At 36.9% G+C, this 21,634-nt stretch overlaps 1 protein-coding gene across 1 annotated transcript in view; it reads right to left on the reverse strand.

The window, feature by feature from the left end:
* Positions 1-597: 597 nt before the first annotated feature.
* LOC137926771 (cell adhesion molecule Dscam2-like) overlaps positions 598-21,634 on the reverse strand; it is a 177,582-nt gene continuing 156,545 nt past the window's right edge. The window contains exons 18-36 of the mRNA XM_068770468.1: positions 20,364-20,512; positions 19,153-19,366; positions 17,271-17,425; positions 16,294-16,364; positions 15,548-15,770; positions 14,211-14,338; positions 12,941-13,112; positions 11,624-11,750; positions 10,595-10,767; positions 9,598-9,774; positions 9,114-9,299; positions 7,986-8,183; positions 7,164-7,283; positions 5,700-5,867; positions 3,960-4,101; positions 3,432-3,586; positions 2,739-2,927; positions 2,446-2,574; positions 598-689 (exon numbers count right to left, since the gene is read on the reverse strand). Of these exons, the coding sequence (XP_068626569.1) occupies positions 598-689; positions 2,446-2,574; positions 2,739-2,927; positions 3,432-3,586; positions 3,960-4,101; positions 5,700-5,867; positions 7,164-7,283; positions 7,986-8,183; positions 9,114-9,299; positions 9,598-9,774; positions 10,595-10,767; positions 11,624-11,750; positions 12,941-13,112; positions 14,211-14,338; positions 15,548-15,770; positions 16,294-16,364; positions 17,271-17,425; positions 19,153-19,366; positions 20,364-20,512 (2,968 nt within the window). The remainder of the gene's footprint in view (positions 690-2,445; positions 2,575-2,738; positions 2,928-3,431; positions 3,587-3,959; positions 4,102-5,699; positions 5,868-7,163; positions 7,284-7,985; positions 8,184-9,113; positions 9,300-9,597; positions 9,775-10,594; positions 10,768-11,623; positions 11,751-12,940; positions 13,113-14,210; positions 14,339-15,547; positions 15,771-16,293; positions 16,365-17,270; positions 17,426-19,152; positions 19,367-20,363; positions 20,513-21,634) is intronic.

Raw genomic sequence — 21,634 nt, forward strand, 5'->3', positions numbered from 1 at the left:
TGCCGACCACAGATCTAACAACGTAAAAAGTAGCCGAAACCAATGAGGATGAGAATGTACATAAAAATTTTGAATGATTTAGTGAATTATTGTCCGCAAATTTCTCCCGAACTGGCCGAAAGTTTCACAAATACAAAACATATAGTTCCTTTTAGTTTCACGTAACTCCTTTTTGATTGGACCAAGCAGCGTGACTAAAGTGTCAGTCAACAGAATTATTTTTTTCTTTAGACGAAACAATAACACAACAAAACAGGACATGCAACAGTGGCAGCACTACGTAAAAGTTTGGGAACCAACGGTTTAGGTAAATCAATTCACTTTCAATGTCATCTCAAGTCATAAACACCAGAGGTAATTCGTGACAAATAAACTAACAGAATAAGTTATCCGTTTATAAGAAACATGTAATAAAAGAACAAATTACTAATATAATTATCTTCGTTAATTAAACTTCGGTGGCATTGTCGGAATATTCGTATTATAAAACAGGCGATGTTATCAATTTCGTTGACCGAGTTTCCAAAGAGAGTTCCATCCTAAAAGTTCTATAACTTGCTCAAAAAATTATTGAAGTAACGTCATTTAAAACATTATTCAACTATTGTTTTCGCTGCAGTCTTTATTGTCTTTCAGTTTACACGTGGATTGTAAAGTCCCTGCGTTCCTGTTCTTGGCGTTGTTGATATCTGGAAAAGAAAAATTCTAATTAAATTACAAATACAAAAATAATGTACCTAAATTTTTCGTGCAGTTTATTAATAACAGTGACATCTAGTGAAATATTTAGGAACTAGTAAGACATGTTACTTTACTGTAATCGTTTCTATTTTTAACACTAGAGGGCAGTGTTTTAAACTTATTTACATATTATTTAATGTTTTTATTAACTTTGATTTCAATTAGGATTCGTATAGTTCTATTTTACAGTAATTAATTTTTGATAATTTTGTACATTTTTATTTTGGTTTTAACACAGTTTGAGAATTACCTAATATATATTTTTAAATGTATATAAATTATAAAACAGTCTTGACATTCTTTTTAGTTTTCTTATCTATTTTATCATGTTTTATTTTGTAGTTTGTGATTGTGGTTATATTGTATTTATAAGACTTTTGTTTTGTAACTATATTAAAACCTGCAAACTGAGGGCATTAGCGTTTTGAGAGATAATGAATTGTTAATTAAATAATTACTTCCAAACAGTTATTATCTTATTGCGAATTGCAGATTAAAGAATGTTTATAAATGTCGGGACTTTATTTCGCGGTATATTTTTATATTCCGAAGTTTCGCTTGTTTTGAATCACTAGTCGCGGGAACTGAGGTGGCCGACGTCAATGTCTTAATTATTCCAAGGTATATACATTTAAACATCAGGTCTTATCTACATAGGATATGCTCACGGTATCTTGTAATACGACTGCGATATAAAAAGTTACAGAAAACAATCTGGTTAAAATTAATTTTATTTTATGCGTAATGTGGTGTGAGTTGAAATAGGAGACACGCTGAACAACGAAACGAATTGATACAGCGGATTGGTAACCTGAAGTTGCAGTGGTCTGGCCGCATACCAGGGTAGTCCAAAAACGATACAAGCCGCTTCCAAATAGTTCTATTGGAAATACATGGAGTAGGTCTGTTGACGTCTTATGGTTGAAATGGTGACAATGAGTTGAGGATCTTGACCTGGTAGTGGGTGTATGGTGCCGGCGTGGTCGACGACGTGGCGCCAGCGAGCGTGCGTCCACCGCCGACTCCGCACTGGAATCTGTCACCGCCCGAAACGCCTCTTCTGTTGGAACCAGCCCGGAACAACTTTCATCAACAGTCTTACAAATTTAAGAATTAGTTTCCAATTATTTTTCATCGAAATGATGAAAGATTATTGTATAAAACAGATGTAAGAAAAGGTGTAAGGAACAAAATATGAAAAGTTCAATAGGGCTCAAAAATTTTTAACTAAACAAAATATCGTTACACCAAAATCATTTAATGTAAGATCATTATTTTGTGTAGTTTTATTATTCTTTCCTTTACAAAATAACTGTAGCACCCACTTTTAAAGGAGAATTCAAATTTCTTTGTAAAGAAGCGTATAATCAAAAATATAAAAAAAAAATATTATCTATGAAATAAATACGCTTAAAAAATTTTATATTTTTATTAGTATGTTTTTTTAAATTGTCTGTATATTGATAAATGAATTAGGGGCTTTTTTCAATTATTTCGACTCTAAAGTGGATATTAATGTAAATGAATAAATTATTGCATTAACATAAATGAATGAATGATTGAATGAAACAAATGATTGAATGTTGCGAGTCGTTTGTAATGGGTTTATACGACATATGATCAATAAATCTTTGGTTACAACTTAGAGAGTTTTGAATTTTGTGTTTAGTCTTTTTTGAGAGTGCATAACACCGTCCAGTTTACCTTTGGCGGGCACGAGCGGGCGCCTGTAGGCGGCGGCTCCGCACTCAGCGCAGGGCGAGCCGCTGGAGTCCGAGTCGGACTCCCTGCGCCGCACCGTCAGGGTCATCGCGTGGGACAGCCCGTATTCGTCTGAACAGGAAACGTATAATAGTCATCGTTGTAGTAAACTATAAATGTAAAAGTATCCTCCGTTTCGTAATACTTTGTGGAAGTTTCTAATGGAAATAAAACATTAGAACCTGCACAGCCGGGCTGGCAACCTCTGGGAACAGTTAAGGAAGAGAGAAAAGTACCTGAGTCATTAGGGGGCCGGTGGCAATGGGCTCGCGGCGGGGCAGCGCTCAGCGGGGCAGGCTCGGCGCGACCGAACGTGCGAAGCGTCCCGCCGCCCGCTTCCGCCCCCGCTGCCACTACCCCGCTCTCCGCCCCGCTCGCCCCGCCCGCCATGCTGAACGTCGCGTACGGGCTGATCTCGTACATCTCTAAACCAGAAATTATGTAATTTTAGCTATAGAACGTTCTAGAAGTCATCGCTGTTAATACTCTTAGACGCCCACTACAAATATTTACGGAGAGATGTACCATAATCACCAAGTTTGGCATCTTCTGGAAACTTGTTAAGGAGCACTGGAGATCCTAATAATTGATAAACAACGCCTATAAAATTGTATTCTGGGAATAGAACCTGCGACCTAAAATCGTACGCCTCGGTTCTTACTACCAGGCAACTACTGCTCGTTCAAAACGTATACGAGCAAAACTTTGCAAGTGTTACTTATCAAGTGGATGTAGTAAAAATATCGACAGTCCCTAAAGTGAGCAGACTATCTTGTTAAGGTTTACCGATTCTTTCGTAAATCGATGGGGAAGGCCTATATCCATCAGTAAACGTTTTACAAGTTGAAATAATAATGATCAACTGGAAAAAAGCAATTATTTTTTTAATTACGAATTTTTCAACATTTTGGTGATGAATTTGGATATACCTTGCTGTTCTTTCTTACTGCTGGGGTGTTTGATGGGTGAGGATGTGTAGACCTGCTGACAGTTGCGCCTGTTATCCCTCTTCTCTACCGACTTGTCCTCTTCTTCCGTGATCCCTCCTTGCTCGTAGCCTTTTCTCAGGCAAGGATGTGAGGCGCTGAATAAGTTGGTAGAAAGTACAAAGGTAGATAAATAGTTCCAATTACGGTGCTAAGAATTTAAGTGACAATACAGCTGGGAATTAATAGCTTTTACTTTTGTATTATGAACATGAGAAAATGGTCATAAAACAAATCCACTGGTTCTATTATATACTATGAGTATCGGAGAAAACCAAGAACGAAAAGAGAAACTATTTGTTTATAATTTTTAAGAGATAGGGTTCTTTTCAAATTCTTCTCTTTACATACCTAAGTGATTGATATACGAATTGTAAATTGATGACATTAATAATACAATTTCTAAAACACTTAAGTTCGGTATCTTGTATTATGGTTTGATAGAGTTGGTGTTTGTGTTATGGTATTTACCTGCGTCTATACGCCAGTGCAGCCAACATGACACAGGCAGCCAATAAGGCGGCTGCAGTGAGCAGGAGCGCCAGGCCTCCGCTCCCGCCAACGCTGACGCCTTCGCCCCCCGGCGGGAACTCCTCGGGCTGTTCGATTCGTTCTGCGCACAAGATTATATCAATGATCGTGGATTTAATTGTCCAAAATTATATTTATAAAGTTCCACATGGCAACGATTAAAGCATGTTTGGGCTTGAAAGGTTATTGTATGTTAGAACTCTGTAGTTTCGAGCGGCGTCGATAGATGGCGCTAGTTGTTAGTAAACAAAAGGGGCACCACGCGGTAGAAACGACAATCTAGTTCACGGACCCTTTCGCTCCGTGAACTCAGTACCGATGAAGCTGTAAAAGCCTTAGGGCTAACAGCATCAACATTTTCAGAAACAGCAGACAATAGAATAGAAACAACATTAATAAAGAAGACTCGATAACGACACGACATATTTCTTATATAGTTTTTAAAGAGACGAACCAAAAGCTGATTGGTAACTATGCTTTAGTGACCGCTAAGATTCTAAGCCTTGAGCATCAGCGAAATGTTGTTTTTCTTTATTCTACAGACTGCATTATGGAGAGTGAGCAGCGGAATTACACCAAATAATTCCCCCATCTCCCTTCTTCCATCGCATAATAAGACGCACGGATTCACGACATCTGTACATGGTTGAAATTCCTTCCACCCACACTTAGCGTTTTGTTAATACTTTTATAGCGTGAACATCCAAGAAGTGGAACAACCTATTAGCCTTATTGTTTCTAGACAATTATAGGTCAACAGCCTTCAAGACAAGAGTATATTAGATTTATCCAGGCAAGTATATACCATAGTAAGCATTGTTATCGCTTAAGATCAGGCGAGACAGAGGTCAACAAATGCTTCGCCTATAAAATACGCGATCACTGGCTGTTACAAACAACAGGACTTTCTGTAACACGCCCTGTTGACGCGGTGCGTTTTCGCAACTCGATGTTCCATCGGGTTAACTTTATAAATAGAGGCAGCCTTTACTAAGTAATACTTCAGATGTTATAAAATGTGAGTTTGTTATATTTAACATTTTGTTATAAAATGTCTTGTCATAACATATTAGGTAGTAAGGAAGTGAAATAAATATATGTAACATTATAACTAAAACTACTGTTCGAATAGAGCTCATATTATCAAAAAATACGAAACGTTAAAATATGAAAACATTTTAAGAGTGATCACATTATTCTTGACTAACTATGCTTGCGTCTTAGGTCAAGTGGAATTTAAAAAAAAATAGTTTACTCGGATTTATTTTTCGATTAAAATCTTATAAAAATAATAGCAGACTAAGTAACTGCTTATTACATCATCTACCTGCAGGTTTAAGTATTTTCAAAATCGATCCAGCTCTTGCCAAAGATTAAACCAAAAAAACAGACAGACAATCAAAAATTTAAATAAATTATTATTTTGGTATATGTACCGTATATTTATATGCATGTGTATGTAGTAAAAGGCGATTATTTTAATATTACAAACAGACACCCCATTTATATATATATATATATATATATATAATTTTAATTTAAAACACTTTTTACACAATTTATGGGTGTTGAGATCCTAAGGTCTCTTTGCAAGGGCGCCATAATCACAATATGCGAAGAACGTTTAACTAAGTATATGGCGCAAAATAGCAATTCATTACGACTAATTATTCCACGAACCTCCAGTTTCCGTTAAAGTGGAGAAGTAGTAAGTAGCAGTAGTGGTGCCTGCAGCGCTACTCGCTACGACGCGTAGATGGTACCACGCCGCCGCTCGTAGCTCGCACAGCGTAGCCGGCGTAGGCTCCAACTCTACAGTCTCCGTTCGCCAACTCGACTCTTCGAAGCCTACAAAATAACACCTAACATGTATACACATGGTGGGCCATAAATTTTTGCACTTTTGAAACATGTGTAGAAATAAAAGTACAAATGCTATTTTGTTTATGATTTATTTACCGTAATTATCATTTATTAAAATTTATTTTTTAAAAATTACATCGTCGAGATGTGCTCCGTCTCGCCGTTGGCACTCCTGTAATCGACTATTGTTTGTGTGTTGTGTTGCTATTTGCAAAAATTTTTGGCCCACCCTATAAAATAACATAATTAGAAAATACTCCTGTTATTAATACCTATATTGGAATATTTTAAACAAAAATCTGAAAAAAATAAAAAAGTACTAAAAACTACTTGTCATCTTGTATTCACAATGGCTAAAGTCTTTTTGAGCATTGCTAGTCCAGTGGTAGAAGATTAAGACTTGCAGTACAAGATCACGGGTTTGATACCCGTAATATAGTATTATATAATACACCCTTATGCATTCATTATATAGCTTTATCACTGTTCACAAAAAGTTTCCAGAGGATGCACACCAGTGTCTTCTACGTATCATAATATCACTCTGTAACCGTCAACCTACATGCCAAGTATAGTAATTATGGTATATCTTCCCATAAATACCTTGCAATAGACGTCTGTAGGATAAAACGAAGACAACAACGACGAACTTTACTTTATATAATACATTATATGTAAGCTTATTTTAGAATAAGCTTTCTGTAGGAATTGGAATTGAAAGTGTCAGACAACCGTGACATGTTTAAAAAGATCGTAGTAACTGCTCTTTTGTTGTTAATTGAATTTTAAGGTAAGTGAATTGTCAATGAGCAACAAGCGCATAAACGGCAATGCTAAAATTATTTTTTTTCGATTTTCTGTCAACAATATATTAAAGATTTCAAATAATTTGCTTTTTATGTCATTTTTATTGTTTGGTTTAGATTTTGTATATGAAACGCTAACTTTTTTTAAAAAAAGTTTATTTTTTTTCTTTTAATGTTTATTACAAATAAGGTTTTGTTAATTATTAGTAGATGCTACGGTATGCGTGATTCACCAAAAAAATTTACGTTTAAACTAGCCCGTTAATTATAAAGGTTGCCCACCTCGATTATAGTATCTGTATCTGTAATTAATAACAACGTTTCATTTATATCCTTTAATTTATCATATATTTACTATTAATAACATCCTAAGTACACATAACACGTATATATACGTTTTATTTTCTTTCATTTTACTTCTTATAAAATTATAATACAAATATATAATATAAATGTGCATAGGACACAAGCTTACCTCGAATGGATATCACGAACTGGCTGATGGGGCAACCGTTGCTATCCCACGTCAGAAGGTTCAGCCGAATGCAGGTGCTGTTCGTGGTGAACAAGTGTTTCTCTAACGCTGGTTTTGACACTATTAGACAAACAGTTAAGATTTTTTTCACATCTATAAGTCATTATTATTTTTATTAAGAAGCAAAATGCACCTATGAGTGATCTCACAGATAAAGCTTGTAGTATAAACCACCTAATAGTGGGCTCACATATAATGTGTGGGATAATAAAGATATATTATTGGGTCCACATAACATGTGTTGAAGTAAGTACCTATGAATTTACTCATAGTTTATATATGTTGTAAAAGAGCATCTATTTATGAGCTCACCGTTCATATGTGTGGTAAAAAACACCTATAGCGAACACATATCATATGTGAGGTACAAGGCACTTATATATAACTCATAGATCATTTTTGTGGTAAAAACACCATTAATGAACTCATAAACGGTGTCTGTGGTGGTGCGGTGGTTAAAATTCACAATGAGTGAGCTCACAGATTAAATGAGTGGTCTAAAGCACCTATCAGATATCTTATAAGTCTTGGATAATATATCCGAAAAAATGATATATACTTGCTGTTAAGAGTAGAGAGACTGGTTTTAGGAGTGAAATAAGATCCAGATCAATTAAATGCCCTCACGAAATCATCGCTGCATCTTTGCTTGAAGGTGCTTCAATGAGGGAGACTTTATGAGGTACTGTGATAAAGGTTGTACTACATCACCCAAGTGAGTGCAAGAATTACGAAGATGTTTATAGTAGTAGGTGAACTAACAGCCTCCGCTGGTGGCAGCGGGTAGGGCGGCGCTGGGTGGCGAAGCACCGGCCGGTCCATGCGCAGTGAGGCGCACGCGGTATGCTGCCCCGCAAGCTAAACGACGCAGTGCATGCCCACGTGCACTGCCAGCGACCCACACGCCGCGCCACGCCGCAGGCTCGCCTTCAGCTCCGCGTGTATGCTCCAGTGTGTAGCCTGCAAGATATCTCTTATCAGCAGGTCAATGACACCGCAGCGACACCTGTCTATTCTTGACTTAGTCTAGTCTTGTTTCAACGAGATTTACTTGACACTATCTAGATATGAATCGCGTCTTTGAGACACATTCTAGGCGTGTATCTATTTAAACTGTTTAGTGCAATATTTTCCAACGTGGGCATCGGCCTCATTGTGGAGCAATTTCATTATTAAGGAAGGCAATTAAAAAGTGGAATCGACACGAGTTTAACCCTTTCGATACTTTTTTCAACGGCACCGAGATTTACTTGACACTATGTTGATACGAGCTCCGTGTCTTTAAGATACATTCTAGACGTGTATCTATTTAAACTGTTTTGTGCAATATTTCCAAACTTAGGGCGTGGGCCTCATTGTGGAGCAATTTCATTATTAAGGAAGGCAATTCGAAAGTAGAATGGACACGAGTTTAACCCTTTCGCTTCAATATAAAATTTATAAATGTTACATAGGGGGGCTGTAATAATTTTAAAAAGGCTATAGTGGGGCCTAGCACAAAAAAGCTTGTAAAATGCTGGTTTAGTGTCTTTTCCTGACAATACACTTACCTCAGCTTGATAATGTCTGTTTTAATTAAACCTCCCAAATTAAATTACAGGCGTTAAATTGAACACATCTAATAGGAGAATAGAACCAATGTGATCCCTACATACCACAGGTTGTGACCAACCGGTGTAGCTCTAACATATTATTTACCTCAAGCTAATTCAAATAATTTCGTAGTAATAATTAGAAATAATATGACAGAAAAAAATAATATTGTTACCTACTCTTGTAATCATAAATGTGAGTAAGCATATTATCTTAACGTATTAAGAACTAAATCTTCCAAGAGATCTTAGCTTACATTGGTTATAATAGAACATAGAATGTGCAGGTGTGATTTACTGTGAACGTGCTCGGGGGATGGCGGTGGATCCCAGGCGAGCAGTAGCGCGTGGGGTGCGGCGGCTGCCACGCGTGGGCGTGGTCGTGGTGGCGGTGTGCGCACGCGCACCTCCCAAACACCGCGCTCCTCTGCACCCCCGCCGCGTGCGACGCACGTGTAGTTGTCTGATAGACTCGCTTCTAACTCTAAAAACGTACGAGAAAATACTTCACTTGGTATATTTCGGTGGGTTGTTCATACGGCTATAAGTGTGGTTCGGCAATTCAGATGCGCTCGTAGTACTTTGCAGTAATCGGATGGACAATAGGATTGGGTTTGACCAACCTCTGCCTTACACTCAAAGAGCCTGGGTTATCTAGATTGTTAGGTAACATCAACACAAAGACGATGATGGCATCTGAAATTCAAATTTAAAAGCTAGTTAAAACTAATTGAATTTAACATAAAAGTATTTTGGGCGTAGTATAAAAAGTGATCCCTCACTTGGTATTATGAGTCGGTATGAGTCGATGATGAGACGCGGGTCTGAGGCGGGCGGGGGCGGGCGGCGCCGTAACCAAGCTCGCTGCGCCGCGCCGCCCGCTGCACCACACGAGAGAACCACTCGTGCACCTTCCACTGCCGCTATACGTCGCGGGAATGACCACAGCTTCACAGGTGCTGGTAATGTAAGAGATGCAACGTTTTAGAAACGCCCTATATTCTATCGCATAGTGAGTATTGTTTTTAATGTGTAGACATGTATAAATATATTTAGCATAATTATAGATACACTAATCACAAAACACATGATAAATAATACACTTACTCTTGACATTTACCTCTGGATACATAGTCAGGTTTCATCAATCTGTGACTTCTTTTTAAAAAACTGCACTAAACATTAGATGTATTGAACACTCTGTGTTTGGCACTAATCGGTGTAACATAACTCCTGGAGATGCCCCGTGGAGGGGTGAAATACGTGTTCAGTGATTTGACGGTGGCAGTTGTGTAGTTCGCATTGTTTGCCGCATGCGCATTTGTCAGCGGGGTGGCGGGCGGTGCACTTTGTTGCACGACTACCACTGCATGTGCGGAAGTGGCTAAATATTGGTCCTTTTCTTACTTCGGGTGGACTTCCGCAAGGTAACGCCTGATTCCATTAAATATTTAGATGTATTGATCTTATTAATTGGGACTCTATTTTTAATGAAGAGCCGCTGTCTAACTTATGTCGATTTTAGGATTCCCTGAGTCTAAATAAGAACTCTGTCGAGTCGCGATTCCCCCAGAGCTTAAGGTAGAACTGACTATATCATCATTAATCATCATCCGATGTTCCTGACTTGTTTTTCTTGGGCTAGACGTCGGATGTTTATACAATTACTTACTTGGCAAAGAAAAGTATAAGAAAATCATATTATCTCTTGCTTCCGTCCACTGTGTTCGTAATTATAACATTATATATAAATATATATTTTTTAACTATATATGTTACCTCTGCTGCTGGGTTTCCGTACGATAATAGCGCTCATCTCGCCTTCACCTGCAGTTGTAGCCGCTGTCACCCAGAATTCGTACAGCTGGTGCTCCTGTAATCCACGGACCTCCACCTGGTATTCTTCCTCGCCGTCCATGTGGAGGACGGTGATATGCGAGTGCTGGCCTGTTCTGTCCAAGAGTTTTTCTGGATAAGTTCTTCTATACTACACCTTAAATTTATTTGGGTACTGTTTCTAAGCACTTGACATAGTACCGTATACTTTCACGATAAAATTAAATATACTTTATTTATCTTTATTTTTTAGGTTAGTAAGCCTTGGTTGGTTGAAAGTGAATTGCATATAACGTCTTTTAACTACCACCTTAAAAAGTTTTTATCACTCTGATAATCCAATAGTATTCTAGTAGATGTTTTTGATAGTTTTTGTATGATTAACTTTTTGTTTATTGTGTGATAATTCCTAAGCTATTAAGTTACTAGGGATTATAACATAGGAGTGCTTATTGTAAATTTTTATCACACAAGCTTATGATTTTGCTTAATAAAGATTTATATATTTAATGAACTCAGGATAAGCTATGTCTCGTGGATTCTTTTTCGTACCGGAAAGCAAATAACTTGGTTGTATTTTACATTTTAAGTATTTCCAGGTCTTGAATCGCAAGGGCGAGCGTTCTATGGTTCTATTGTTGTGTAGTTTCTTTCTGTTTCTTCTTCATAACTATAACACCTTGCGAAACAGAGTTAAATCAAAAATAAAAATAGATTAAAAATAATAATATGTTGACGATCAATATGAGTTATGTTAAAAGTTACAATTTTGAATTAGTTCATTTTATCTGCTGGACTTACAATGGCTAGGCAAAAGTCTGCCAACCCGTGGGCATACCTAATCCTCACTCGAGATGAAAGATGATCTGGCTACGAGTACTATATGGTTTCGTTATGAGCTAAAGTTGATGAAGGAATTGGGTTTTAATAGTGTAGTTACATTGTTAAGTGAACAGATGTGTTGCTACAAACCTCTGTGGTCTGTTGTAAACTGTGTAATGTCGTATCCTGCCGTTCTTCTGCGCTGGAGACAGCCAGCTAACCAGCACGGAGCTGTCAGAGCTTGCCAGCGCTTTGATGTCTGCCGGAGGACCTGGCACTGGAGCATTTTGAAAATAATTACACACATGTACTACTATATACTTGATAAGATCTCTTAAAACAAAAAATATATTAAAAGTTTTATTGGTACAATAAATCCAGTATCAATTTAACAATACTAGCTAACTTTATTTAGGTTACAGATTAGTAAAACTTTTGTAGACAAACTTGCGTAAGCTTTTATAATAAATTTCGTTGTGATACTGTTGAAATCTCAATAAATTTAAAAAAGTTTATTAAAAATCGGCCTAATTAGAAACTTTTACCACAGTTAAACAATACAAATATACTGTACCATGTTACAGCTCATATATGCCCACTGCAAAGCAAAGGACCTCTGAGGTCTCTCTTAAAGATATTTAAGGAAGGATATACCATATTCACCTCGTTTGGCAGGTAAGGTAGCGATCGCAGACCCCTAGTTGCGAGGCGAGTGAGTGTTGATTCACGTATGTTCGCTCAGCGTAACGTTTCATATCCGTAACAAGTATATTCGACACTAACTGCTTCTTATTGCCGTACATAATAATAGTGAAAAAGCTGCTACAGTAATTACGTACAGCCGACGTTACGCATAAGGTGAACAACTATAGTTTATGTAACAAATGGCAGTCAGGTTTGACAGAACAGACTTGCACTATTGTATCACTGCACTTCATATGAAAGACACTGAGATAATAATATCAATAATATTTCTTTTATCAAATTGGACTAGTCTAGTGTTTTTATTACGACGTACAGAAGTGATCAATATATATATCACAAAGTGGAATATAATATAAACAACGACAACAATCACAAAAATAATCATCACAGTTTTAGGATGTTCACAGCTGGACAATGGCGTCCCACGTAGATATCCAATAGGACAAGTCAAAACTATTCAGCGTGTTTCAATTAACTTAACCATGTCGTATGTTTATCTTGTAGCTGCATGTGACTCAGATGGGCTATTGCGGTCTCCATTCTAGAGTCTTAAGGCCTATATATCATCTGCCCATCGCCACTTCTACTTTTGTTACGTTCATTCGTCTAAAGATCACCTCTTTTCTGATGCGCTAATTGTATATGTATATTAATAATGTTTATTTTATAATTTAAGTGTATGTCAGCACCAAAAATCGGTTATTTTAATTAGTCTTGGAATCAAATAGTTAAAAAAAAATAATGAAAGGTTTCGAGAGTTACCGTCATCGAGTGTGGCACAGTAGAGGAGAGCTGGAGGGCCCGCTCCGGCGGAAGTGCGTGCGCGCACCAGCAGCGAGTAGTTTCCGGTTCGTACCGCTGACACAACCGCTTCCGCTCCTCCCGTGCGACGCGTCTCCGGCATAGCGTCGACTATGCCGTTCGAGCTAACCATCTGTATAAATACGCTATGAATTTCTATGACAGGTTTATGATATATTTACGGGAGGTACACAATTTAAATACAGGGTGATTGTAAATTGATGTATAAGGTTTAAAGACCTGAATGCTTTACTTGTAGATTCAGCCCATAGACGCCCACTGCAAGGCATAGACCTGCCACAAAGATATCTATGGGAGGATATACCATAATCGCCATACTTGGTAAGCGAAGTGGCGAATACAGTGTGTTATTATGGTACATAAAGAATGCCGCTGCCCATCCTCTGGAATCTTGCCTGAGAGCAGTGAAAATCTTATACGAGTATAATTAACGTTAATTGTGAATTATGTGAGATTGTAGCCGGTGTATTGAACCCGCGACCTACGATCTCATAGCTAAGTCCTTAACTAACTAATTTCAGGAACTATAAATAACGTAATGAAAATATATTAAAAAAGCGATTTCAAAGTTCGGTTTACTACATATTAAAATTAATAATTGGCAATCAAACGCGTCATATCTTATGCTACCACAAGTTACTGGCCTACAGTATTCCAATAAAAATAAATAATTAATGCAAGTTATTTCAAAGTGTTTACTTTGTACAGTGTGATTAGTTAGGTTAAGTACAATCTTTTGAGCTTTTTTTCTGAAAAATAATCTATACCCTTTTATATCTTTTAAACTTTTACCAATGACTGTATGTATGATATGTGAAAAGGGTGACAATAAATTTTACGAAAATAATGATTTATATAAATTTAGCCTATGCAGCTGCGTATGGTGGACAATACTGTACACAGGCGTTTAAACTCGGAGTTATCTTGTAATAAATTAAAAAAAATTATGCAAAAAAACTATAATATCATATGACAGCGTGAAAGAATAAATTTATAAATATTAAAAATATTAATTACAAACAAGCCAGTTTTTTGGGAGTTCTTAGATAAAGACGGGTTATTTACCCACGTAAGTTGAAATAAACTGTTATTGAAGAGTTCAATCTGATTTTATTTACAATCAAAAGGACTCTTCTTGCCTCTTTCTCATGACGCACTCAAGTAGTCACTGTAAATGATTTTAAATTAATAATAATGTGAAAATACATACTTGATATGTAATCTCGTAGCCGAGGAGCAAGCCGCCCCGTTCAGCTACCGGCGGTGGTTCCCACCAGACCCTGAGCGACTGTGCGGACAGCGGCTCGCATCGCACGTACTGCGGCGGCGACTCTGGTACTGTGAACAACTTTCATTGTTACGTAACTTGTCACCAAACCAGTGTAGATCCTAATATTTATACTTTTGTTATCGTTAGCAAACTGATTTGTATATTTAATGGAATCAGGCGTTACCTCGCAGAAGTCAACCAATATTTAGCCACTTCCGCACATGCAGTGGTAGTCGTGCAATAACGTGCACCGCCCGCCAGCCCGCTGATAAATGCGTATGCGGCAAACAATGCGAATCATACAACCGCCATCGCCAAAATACTCAGCACGTGTTTCACCCCTTCACGGGGCATCTTCAGGAGTTATGTTACACCGATTTGTGCCAAACACAGAGTGAGCTCGGTCCGTCGCCGCTTGTTATTTATATGCCACCACAGAGGAGGTGAGAATATTGGTCCTTTTCTTTCTTAACTTGTATTTATAATAGAAATATCTTCTATTGTGTCTTAATCTGTACAACTTATAGTTTTAAGACATTACAAGCGTATATATATATTATATATATGCAATTTCCATATCATTCATTTTTTTCTTGTATACATTTATTATTTACATGTACATGTATCGGCTCAAATCTTAAATTTTAATAGTGTAAATATGTCACCCCTTATTTTATTGGACATAATCAATCTTATAGCATCATTTAGCGCATTGTTAGCAAATGATCAAAAATTCACACGAAAAAGTGAAATATCAAATGTAATAACTTGTTTTAAACACATGATTGCTTGTCGCTTAAAACTACGAGAGAAAAAAGTAAAAGAAAAAGACTAGAAACTGACTAGAGCCTCAGATGGAAGAAGGAGAAAAAGAGAGTATATGTATATGATGAGAAGTGGGGGGAACAGAAAGACAGGCAGAACCATGGGGCTTATAGTACAAAGGAGAAAGATACAAAACTCTCAAGGTAGTGGAGGCTAAAGATATTATAAACCTATATATAATTATATATTTAGTTGACTTCAACTTAGTTTTGAATAATTGCAATTTATGCTTGTTAATAGTTTAAGAGACTTAATAAACCCTGTAACATATAAAAACGTGGGCAAAAAAAAACCGGAATTATTAAACGTAAATGTAAAAACAAACAGACTTATCAAATAACGTTCAGTAGATTGCAATGTCAACAAATTATCAAAAAAAAACGTACTTAACAAAAGGCACGGAAAAACAGTGAAAGATATAGTCTACTTAAGAGGGAGATGGAGAGACAAACCGTCTTCGAGAGTAGCCGCAGCAAGGGGTGCGGAAGCCGGACCGGCGCCTACGGAATTGTACGCGCGAATGCGTAGCTCGTAGCGCGAATGCGGTCGTAGCGCTCCGAGCCGCGCACGCGTAGAGGTCCAGCCCGCTACGGTGAGGGCCCGCGAGGAGTTGCCGCCGCGCCACCACACTGCGTAGCCCAGTAGTTCACCGTTCCAAGATTCTTGCGGAGGTGCCTGTTCAAATTATTAATATTTTTATTTATTTTTAAATATTTAAAAATATATTGACAAACAAAATAAGCGTGCGTGTACGCACTATAAAAAAACCTTTGTTATAAATAACATAAACTATATATTTTAAATTATTTCATTCCGTTTGCTTTTATAGACTAACCAGTATCATTATATAGCAAGAGAGCTTGACGTATGATTACATTGCAAAATAATTAATCACGTCTGCAATTTCTTTCTTATTATTTTTCTGTTACTATTTAGACATATGCAACTGTCAACTTTTTCAATAGCAGAAGAAACTCAGTAGTTTTAAAAAGCCAAGAATATTACATTAATTTTCATTACAAGATATATCTCGTGAGATAATTGACCTGAACAATCAAAATCTTACAAATATGAAAATTTAATAATTAAACATTATATATTTCCTTTGACAGTTAAATTTTTATTAAAATTATGTTATCTTTAACACTGTAATATAACAAGTGAAACAAGTCAGCAAAAAGGCATACGCATAAGTTACCTGCCATTTGACAAGTAGCTCGCCGGGCGCGTCTGCCTGTATCTCGATGTTTCGCGGCGGTTCGGAAGGCTCTATAAAATATTAAAAAAGAAATTTTATAACTTAGTTCCTTTTACTTAGGCTATAAATCAAAAATGAAATGAATCCTAACTTATCCCTGTATAATATACATGTAACAACTAAGTTGCAACATTAAAATTTAACTTTTATAACAGTAAAAAATAGTAACTTAACTTCCAAAAGATAGTGTCAAAATGTTGCCATAATTGGCGTTCGTTATCCAAAAACACAGACAGAGGTATAAAACACGATATCAAGATTTCTTATTCTAAATTTCTTGCTCGACAACAAAGTTTTCGAGCAATTTATAGCTGTAGGAGGTGCATCACGTTATCGTACGTGACGCATCAAACAGTGGAATCACACTAGAGTGCCCTATATTTATGTCAAGCAAAAGAGAACGTTCTACAATACTATTCGCCTTGTGATTGGCAGTCAGTTTTTAGTTGTTAAATATTATTTTCATAGTTTTTAAAATTGGTAAAAATATCAGGTAAGCTAGACCAATATACACACTTTCTACTTTGAAGGTCATGTTGTCATTACATCCAAGTCCTGTAGTACCTGTCGACCCTAGAAGAATCCTACAAAGAATTCTGAAGCGAGGAGCGTCAAACATTAGTCCTTCGTGGGAGATATATATAAATCATATAAGGAATTTGATATTGTAATAACTTGAAAACAATTAAAAAATATAAATGCCGTAAGAATATAAAAATGACCAAAACTAATGTCAAAAGTCACAGTTCAATTAAATGTAAAAACTTACATACGTATGACATTTATTTAAAACAGTAACACTATATGTGAGCTTACAAAAGTCAATTACGTAGACTAAATAATGCTTGGTCAAGTTAATGTTTATCAACAGTAAGTTAAAAAAGAAACAAGTGAAGAGAGAATCCTTTTTATCTGACCTTCCTCTAAAGTCTGCACGATGACGGAGTCCGAGTATTCGCTGTCGCCAATGTCATTGACCGCTGCCAGTCGTAGCGCGTAGGCCGTAGCGGGTCGTAGACCATCCACCCGGTACTCCAGGATCACTTCTGAATCAGGATCAGCTGATTCTGGCCTGTTTATATAATGAACATTTAAGATCATATTTTGATGAGAAATCTAAATCGTTTTTTTTATGGCCCCCGCTATTGGGAGCCTCTCGTACCCCTATTTTGTTTGGGACAGGGACTTTATTTACAAATAATTTTTTGAGGGTTTTATCTTTATTCTACACTCACTTTCATTCCTCTCAATTTCTTTTATTCTTCACTATATATTGCAATTTATTTTTTTGTTCTTTCATTCCTTCTTGCTTTCATCGCCTTCCTTTCCTTATCTTTTTTACTCTTAGGTGGCTAGGTACAATCTTAATCGTTTGATTGGGAATGCGATTACATCGTAACTAGTAATCTTTCTTGAACTTTGGCCAACATTTTTCGATCTTGAGTCGGTGGGCGGGGCGTGCGTAAGCCTCCTTATAGGTGGACTAATGACTTAGTCAAGATCACGAGAGGTCCTGGATAGGGGTAGCATTAGGCTAGTCGTCGTGATCATCGCTGAAGGTAGTATTTGTCTTGCATTGATACTTTAATATACGCTGATCACTTCAATAATTATGAGGCTCTGATTGGAAACCCTATTTACTATACTACATACTAATATGCACAAAGAAACAACAACACCTTGAGTTCAATAATCAACACTCGCAGAGCTGTGTGACATCGGTAGGTGGCTGGCGCGAAAGAGAGATCTGATAACATACATTACGTGCAATCAGTAGTATCAGCGAGTTGTTGCGACGTTAGGGTGTCTTACAATATGCTAGCTTGGCTGACTAAGTACGTTGTCGTGTAAGATTAGTGTCCATACAAGTTGATTCGATTATCCGTATTTTATTAAACTATTGTAATACAAACCTACTCCCGGACAGCGAGTAGTTGTTTTAATCAATTTCAGTAAAAGGTCTTTCACCTTAGTAAAGCTTTTTAATGTTCTAATAGCGAGAATTTATCTTTATTTTTTCAGCTTTAACTCGCCTTCTGCAAGTCAAAGACCTCCCCTGTAGATATCTCTGAGGATTTACCAGAATTGCCACGCTTCGCATGTGGATTGGCGTTTGCAGTGTGATATTATGATCGCAGTGTACTAATATTCGAATTCGAGTGCCGGTCTGACGTTAAAATCAGGGAGGAGTCAATAGCCTCCCTGATAGGCGGAAAGGATACTAGGGAAGAATTCCTCTCATACTGCAAGGAAATAATTAAAAAGTGATACAAAAAAATAAAAATTAAAGAAAATAAGAAAATTTTTAAATAGACAATAAGAAAAAATGTGATAAAATGTTACTCAAAATGTGATATAAAATGTGATAGAAATGTAAACGAAAAGAAATAAAGATAAAACGTAACATGTAATGAGGGAGGAATGAAAGGTCACAGAGTAAAAGGGAAAGATAGCAGAAATGTGGCATGAAAGAATAGATTGAAAGAATATGTGAAGAACGAAAGGAGAGAATGGAAACAATAAATAACTATGTGAAATAATAAATTGCTCGTAAAGTCCCTGTCCGACCAAAGACAGGGGTACGAGAGTTTAAAAAAAAAAGTGTACTAATATGGTGGTATTCAGGGGACGCTGCTGCCTGTACTCTAGAAATTTAATTGTATCTTATATAATTAAAGCTAAATGTGCGAATTATATATATTACTATAATATATGAGTATAATTTATAACCTAACCTTGATTATATTTACATCGCTCCTTTATTACTAATGTTATATAACCTCCTTTTGCAATTCTTACCTGGTCAGCAGTAAATCTGGTGATATTTCTCTAGTTGGTGCATCTGTCCAGTCAGCGGCCCGCTGGGCGGTTCTCTGGGAGGCGCCCACAACGCGGTACTGAAGCCGGTGGGCGCGTAGCCTTGCGTTTCCGTCATATCCTCGCCGCCAAGCCAGGCTCGCCGCCCGCGATTCCCGCCTCACTACCACCAAGCCCCTTGGTGACTCCGGAAACTCTAAAGTGATCAACCATTTATTTAATACCTCTAGATATGTGCTTATCGTAGCCATAAGGAGAATTAAACAGTGATGGATTCTTCCTTCTAAATTGTGGTTAAAGTTTCTGAATACACGAGTGTAAGGATTTCTGTTGGGACAATTGTGCAGACAAAACAGGATCGGATTTAAATTCCTATACTGAGACTTGCATCACAAATTGTATTGAACGATTTATCGATTTATCTCTTCTTATAACAAATAGGTTGGTACAAATATTAGAAAAAGGAGGTTGTATGTATTAAGGAAAATTGTTTTGTTTAATTTAAGTAAGAAAACGACCAATATTTAATCACTTCCGCACATGCAGTGGTAGTCGTGCAACAAATGCACCGCCCGTCAGCCCGCTGATAAATGCGTATGCGGCAAACAATGCGAATCACACAACCGCCACCGCCAAATTACTTAACACGTGTTTCACCCCTCCACGGGGCATCTTCAGGAGCTATGTTACACCGATTAGTGACAAACACAGAGTCTCTGTGTGTGCGGATGTGGCTTAATATTGGTCCTTTTCTTACTTAGGATGGACTTCCGCAAGGTAACGCCTGATTCCATTAAATATTGTTTAATTTAATTTAGAAAATATGTAGATAAGTACTCTGTTATTTTTTATTAATGGGATTGTACACCGAGAATCATAACTTTTTCGTGACTATAAAAAAAATAAGTATATTGATGTTTGTATCATTTCAACATGTTAAATTATTCACGACCCTACCATTGCTTCAGGTACCTGTGTAGCAGTTTAAGTCAGATCCTGATGCGGTATTACAATTTCAAATTTCGTTTAATATTGATATTCAAATAAATTATTAAACTAATAAATTTCAAATAGTAGTAATGCTTTATCCATATAATGATAAATTATTGGTATTTGAAATCATTCTCTACATAGAGTAAGCTCGTGCCAAATATGAAGATGGTAGATTACATTCGAAGAGAGTTTAAACAAACCTTGAACAGCGAGGTATATAAGCAGTTCGTCTCGGCCGTACGCGTTTTCAGCTCGGCACCGGTAAACGCCAGAGTCCCTCCGCTGGGCGTGGGCAATGCTCAACGTCGAACTGGCCCCACTGTCCGAACGCTTCTCCGACACTGATACCCTGCCAATACAAGTATAATATGATCATAAATGGTTTACTTCTCTATGTGAGAAAAAACACTACTGTTAACATTATATTTTTGATTTCACACTGACTTTTAATACAATCTTTATTATACGGTATATTCGCAATATATTTACAGCAACCTAATATACGTAAATAAAAATCAAAGTCAATTAAAGATGAATAGTGATCGCTGCAAACGTAATCTAAAGAATAAAAGTAAATTTGCCGAACTTGCCGTACCCACTATCAGGCACCATAAAGTGTCTTACTCGTTTGTAGGTTCATGTACTCGATTTTATATAGCGTCACTATATGTTTATGATAATATTTTGTACGTTTACAATATCCATAAGAAATTAAAAAAAAATAGAGGACGTCCATAGTGTATTTACAAGGCTCCGTGAAAAAGTGGCTGTACCAAAGTTTCAACTGCAAAATGTCCCTAGTTCATTTGTAATGAACGAAATTAAATATTTTTAATGAAATTCTGCATAACGTTATTAGACTACCATTTACAAAATTCAAAACGCATATTAATAGTAAATTGACGGAAAAAGATTATTATTTAATAAACGAATATTTAAATGACAATAATCATTAGCCTGATTATTTTGATTACATTAAAGCGATATCTGATAAAGTGTATGTATATTAATATCTGTTTTAAACATTATTAATATAAGTTTTTTGGAAGTAAGAAAAGGACCAATATTTAGCCACTTCCGCACATGCAGTGGTAGTCGTGCAATGAAATACACCGCCCGCCAGCCCGCTGATAAATGCGTATGCGGCAAACAATGCGAATCACACAACCGCCACCGTCAAATTACTCAACACGTGTTTCACCCCTCCACGGGGCAACTTCAGGAGTTATGTTACACCGATTAGTGCTAAACACAGAGTCTTTGTGCGGGTGCATGCATGCCACTGCATGTGCGGAAGTGGCTATATATTGGTCATTTTCTTACTTAGGATGGACTTTTGCGAGGTAACGCCTGATTCCATTAAAAATAAGTTTTTTGGAGTTTCTTCCTGCTTATTTTCCAAAACTATCCCACCTTGTGAAGCAGAACATTGAAAAATAAAATAGATTATTAAAAAACGCTGCCGATCAAC

This window comes from Battus philenor, unplaced genomic scaffold, assembly GCF_028537555.1.
Source record: "Battus philenor isolate CCGP_79_NKW_IND1 unplaced genomic scaffold, ilBatPhil1.0.hap1 SCAF_3, whole genome shotgun sequence".
Classification (NCBI taxonomy): domain Eukaryota; kingdom Metazoa; phylum Arthropoda; class Insecta; order Lepidoptera; family Papilionidae; genus Battus; species Battus philenor.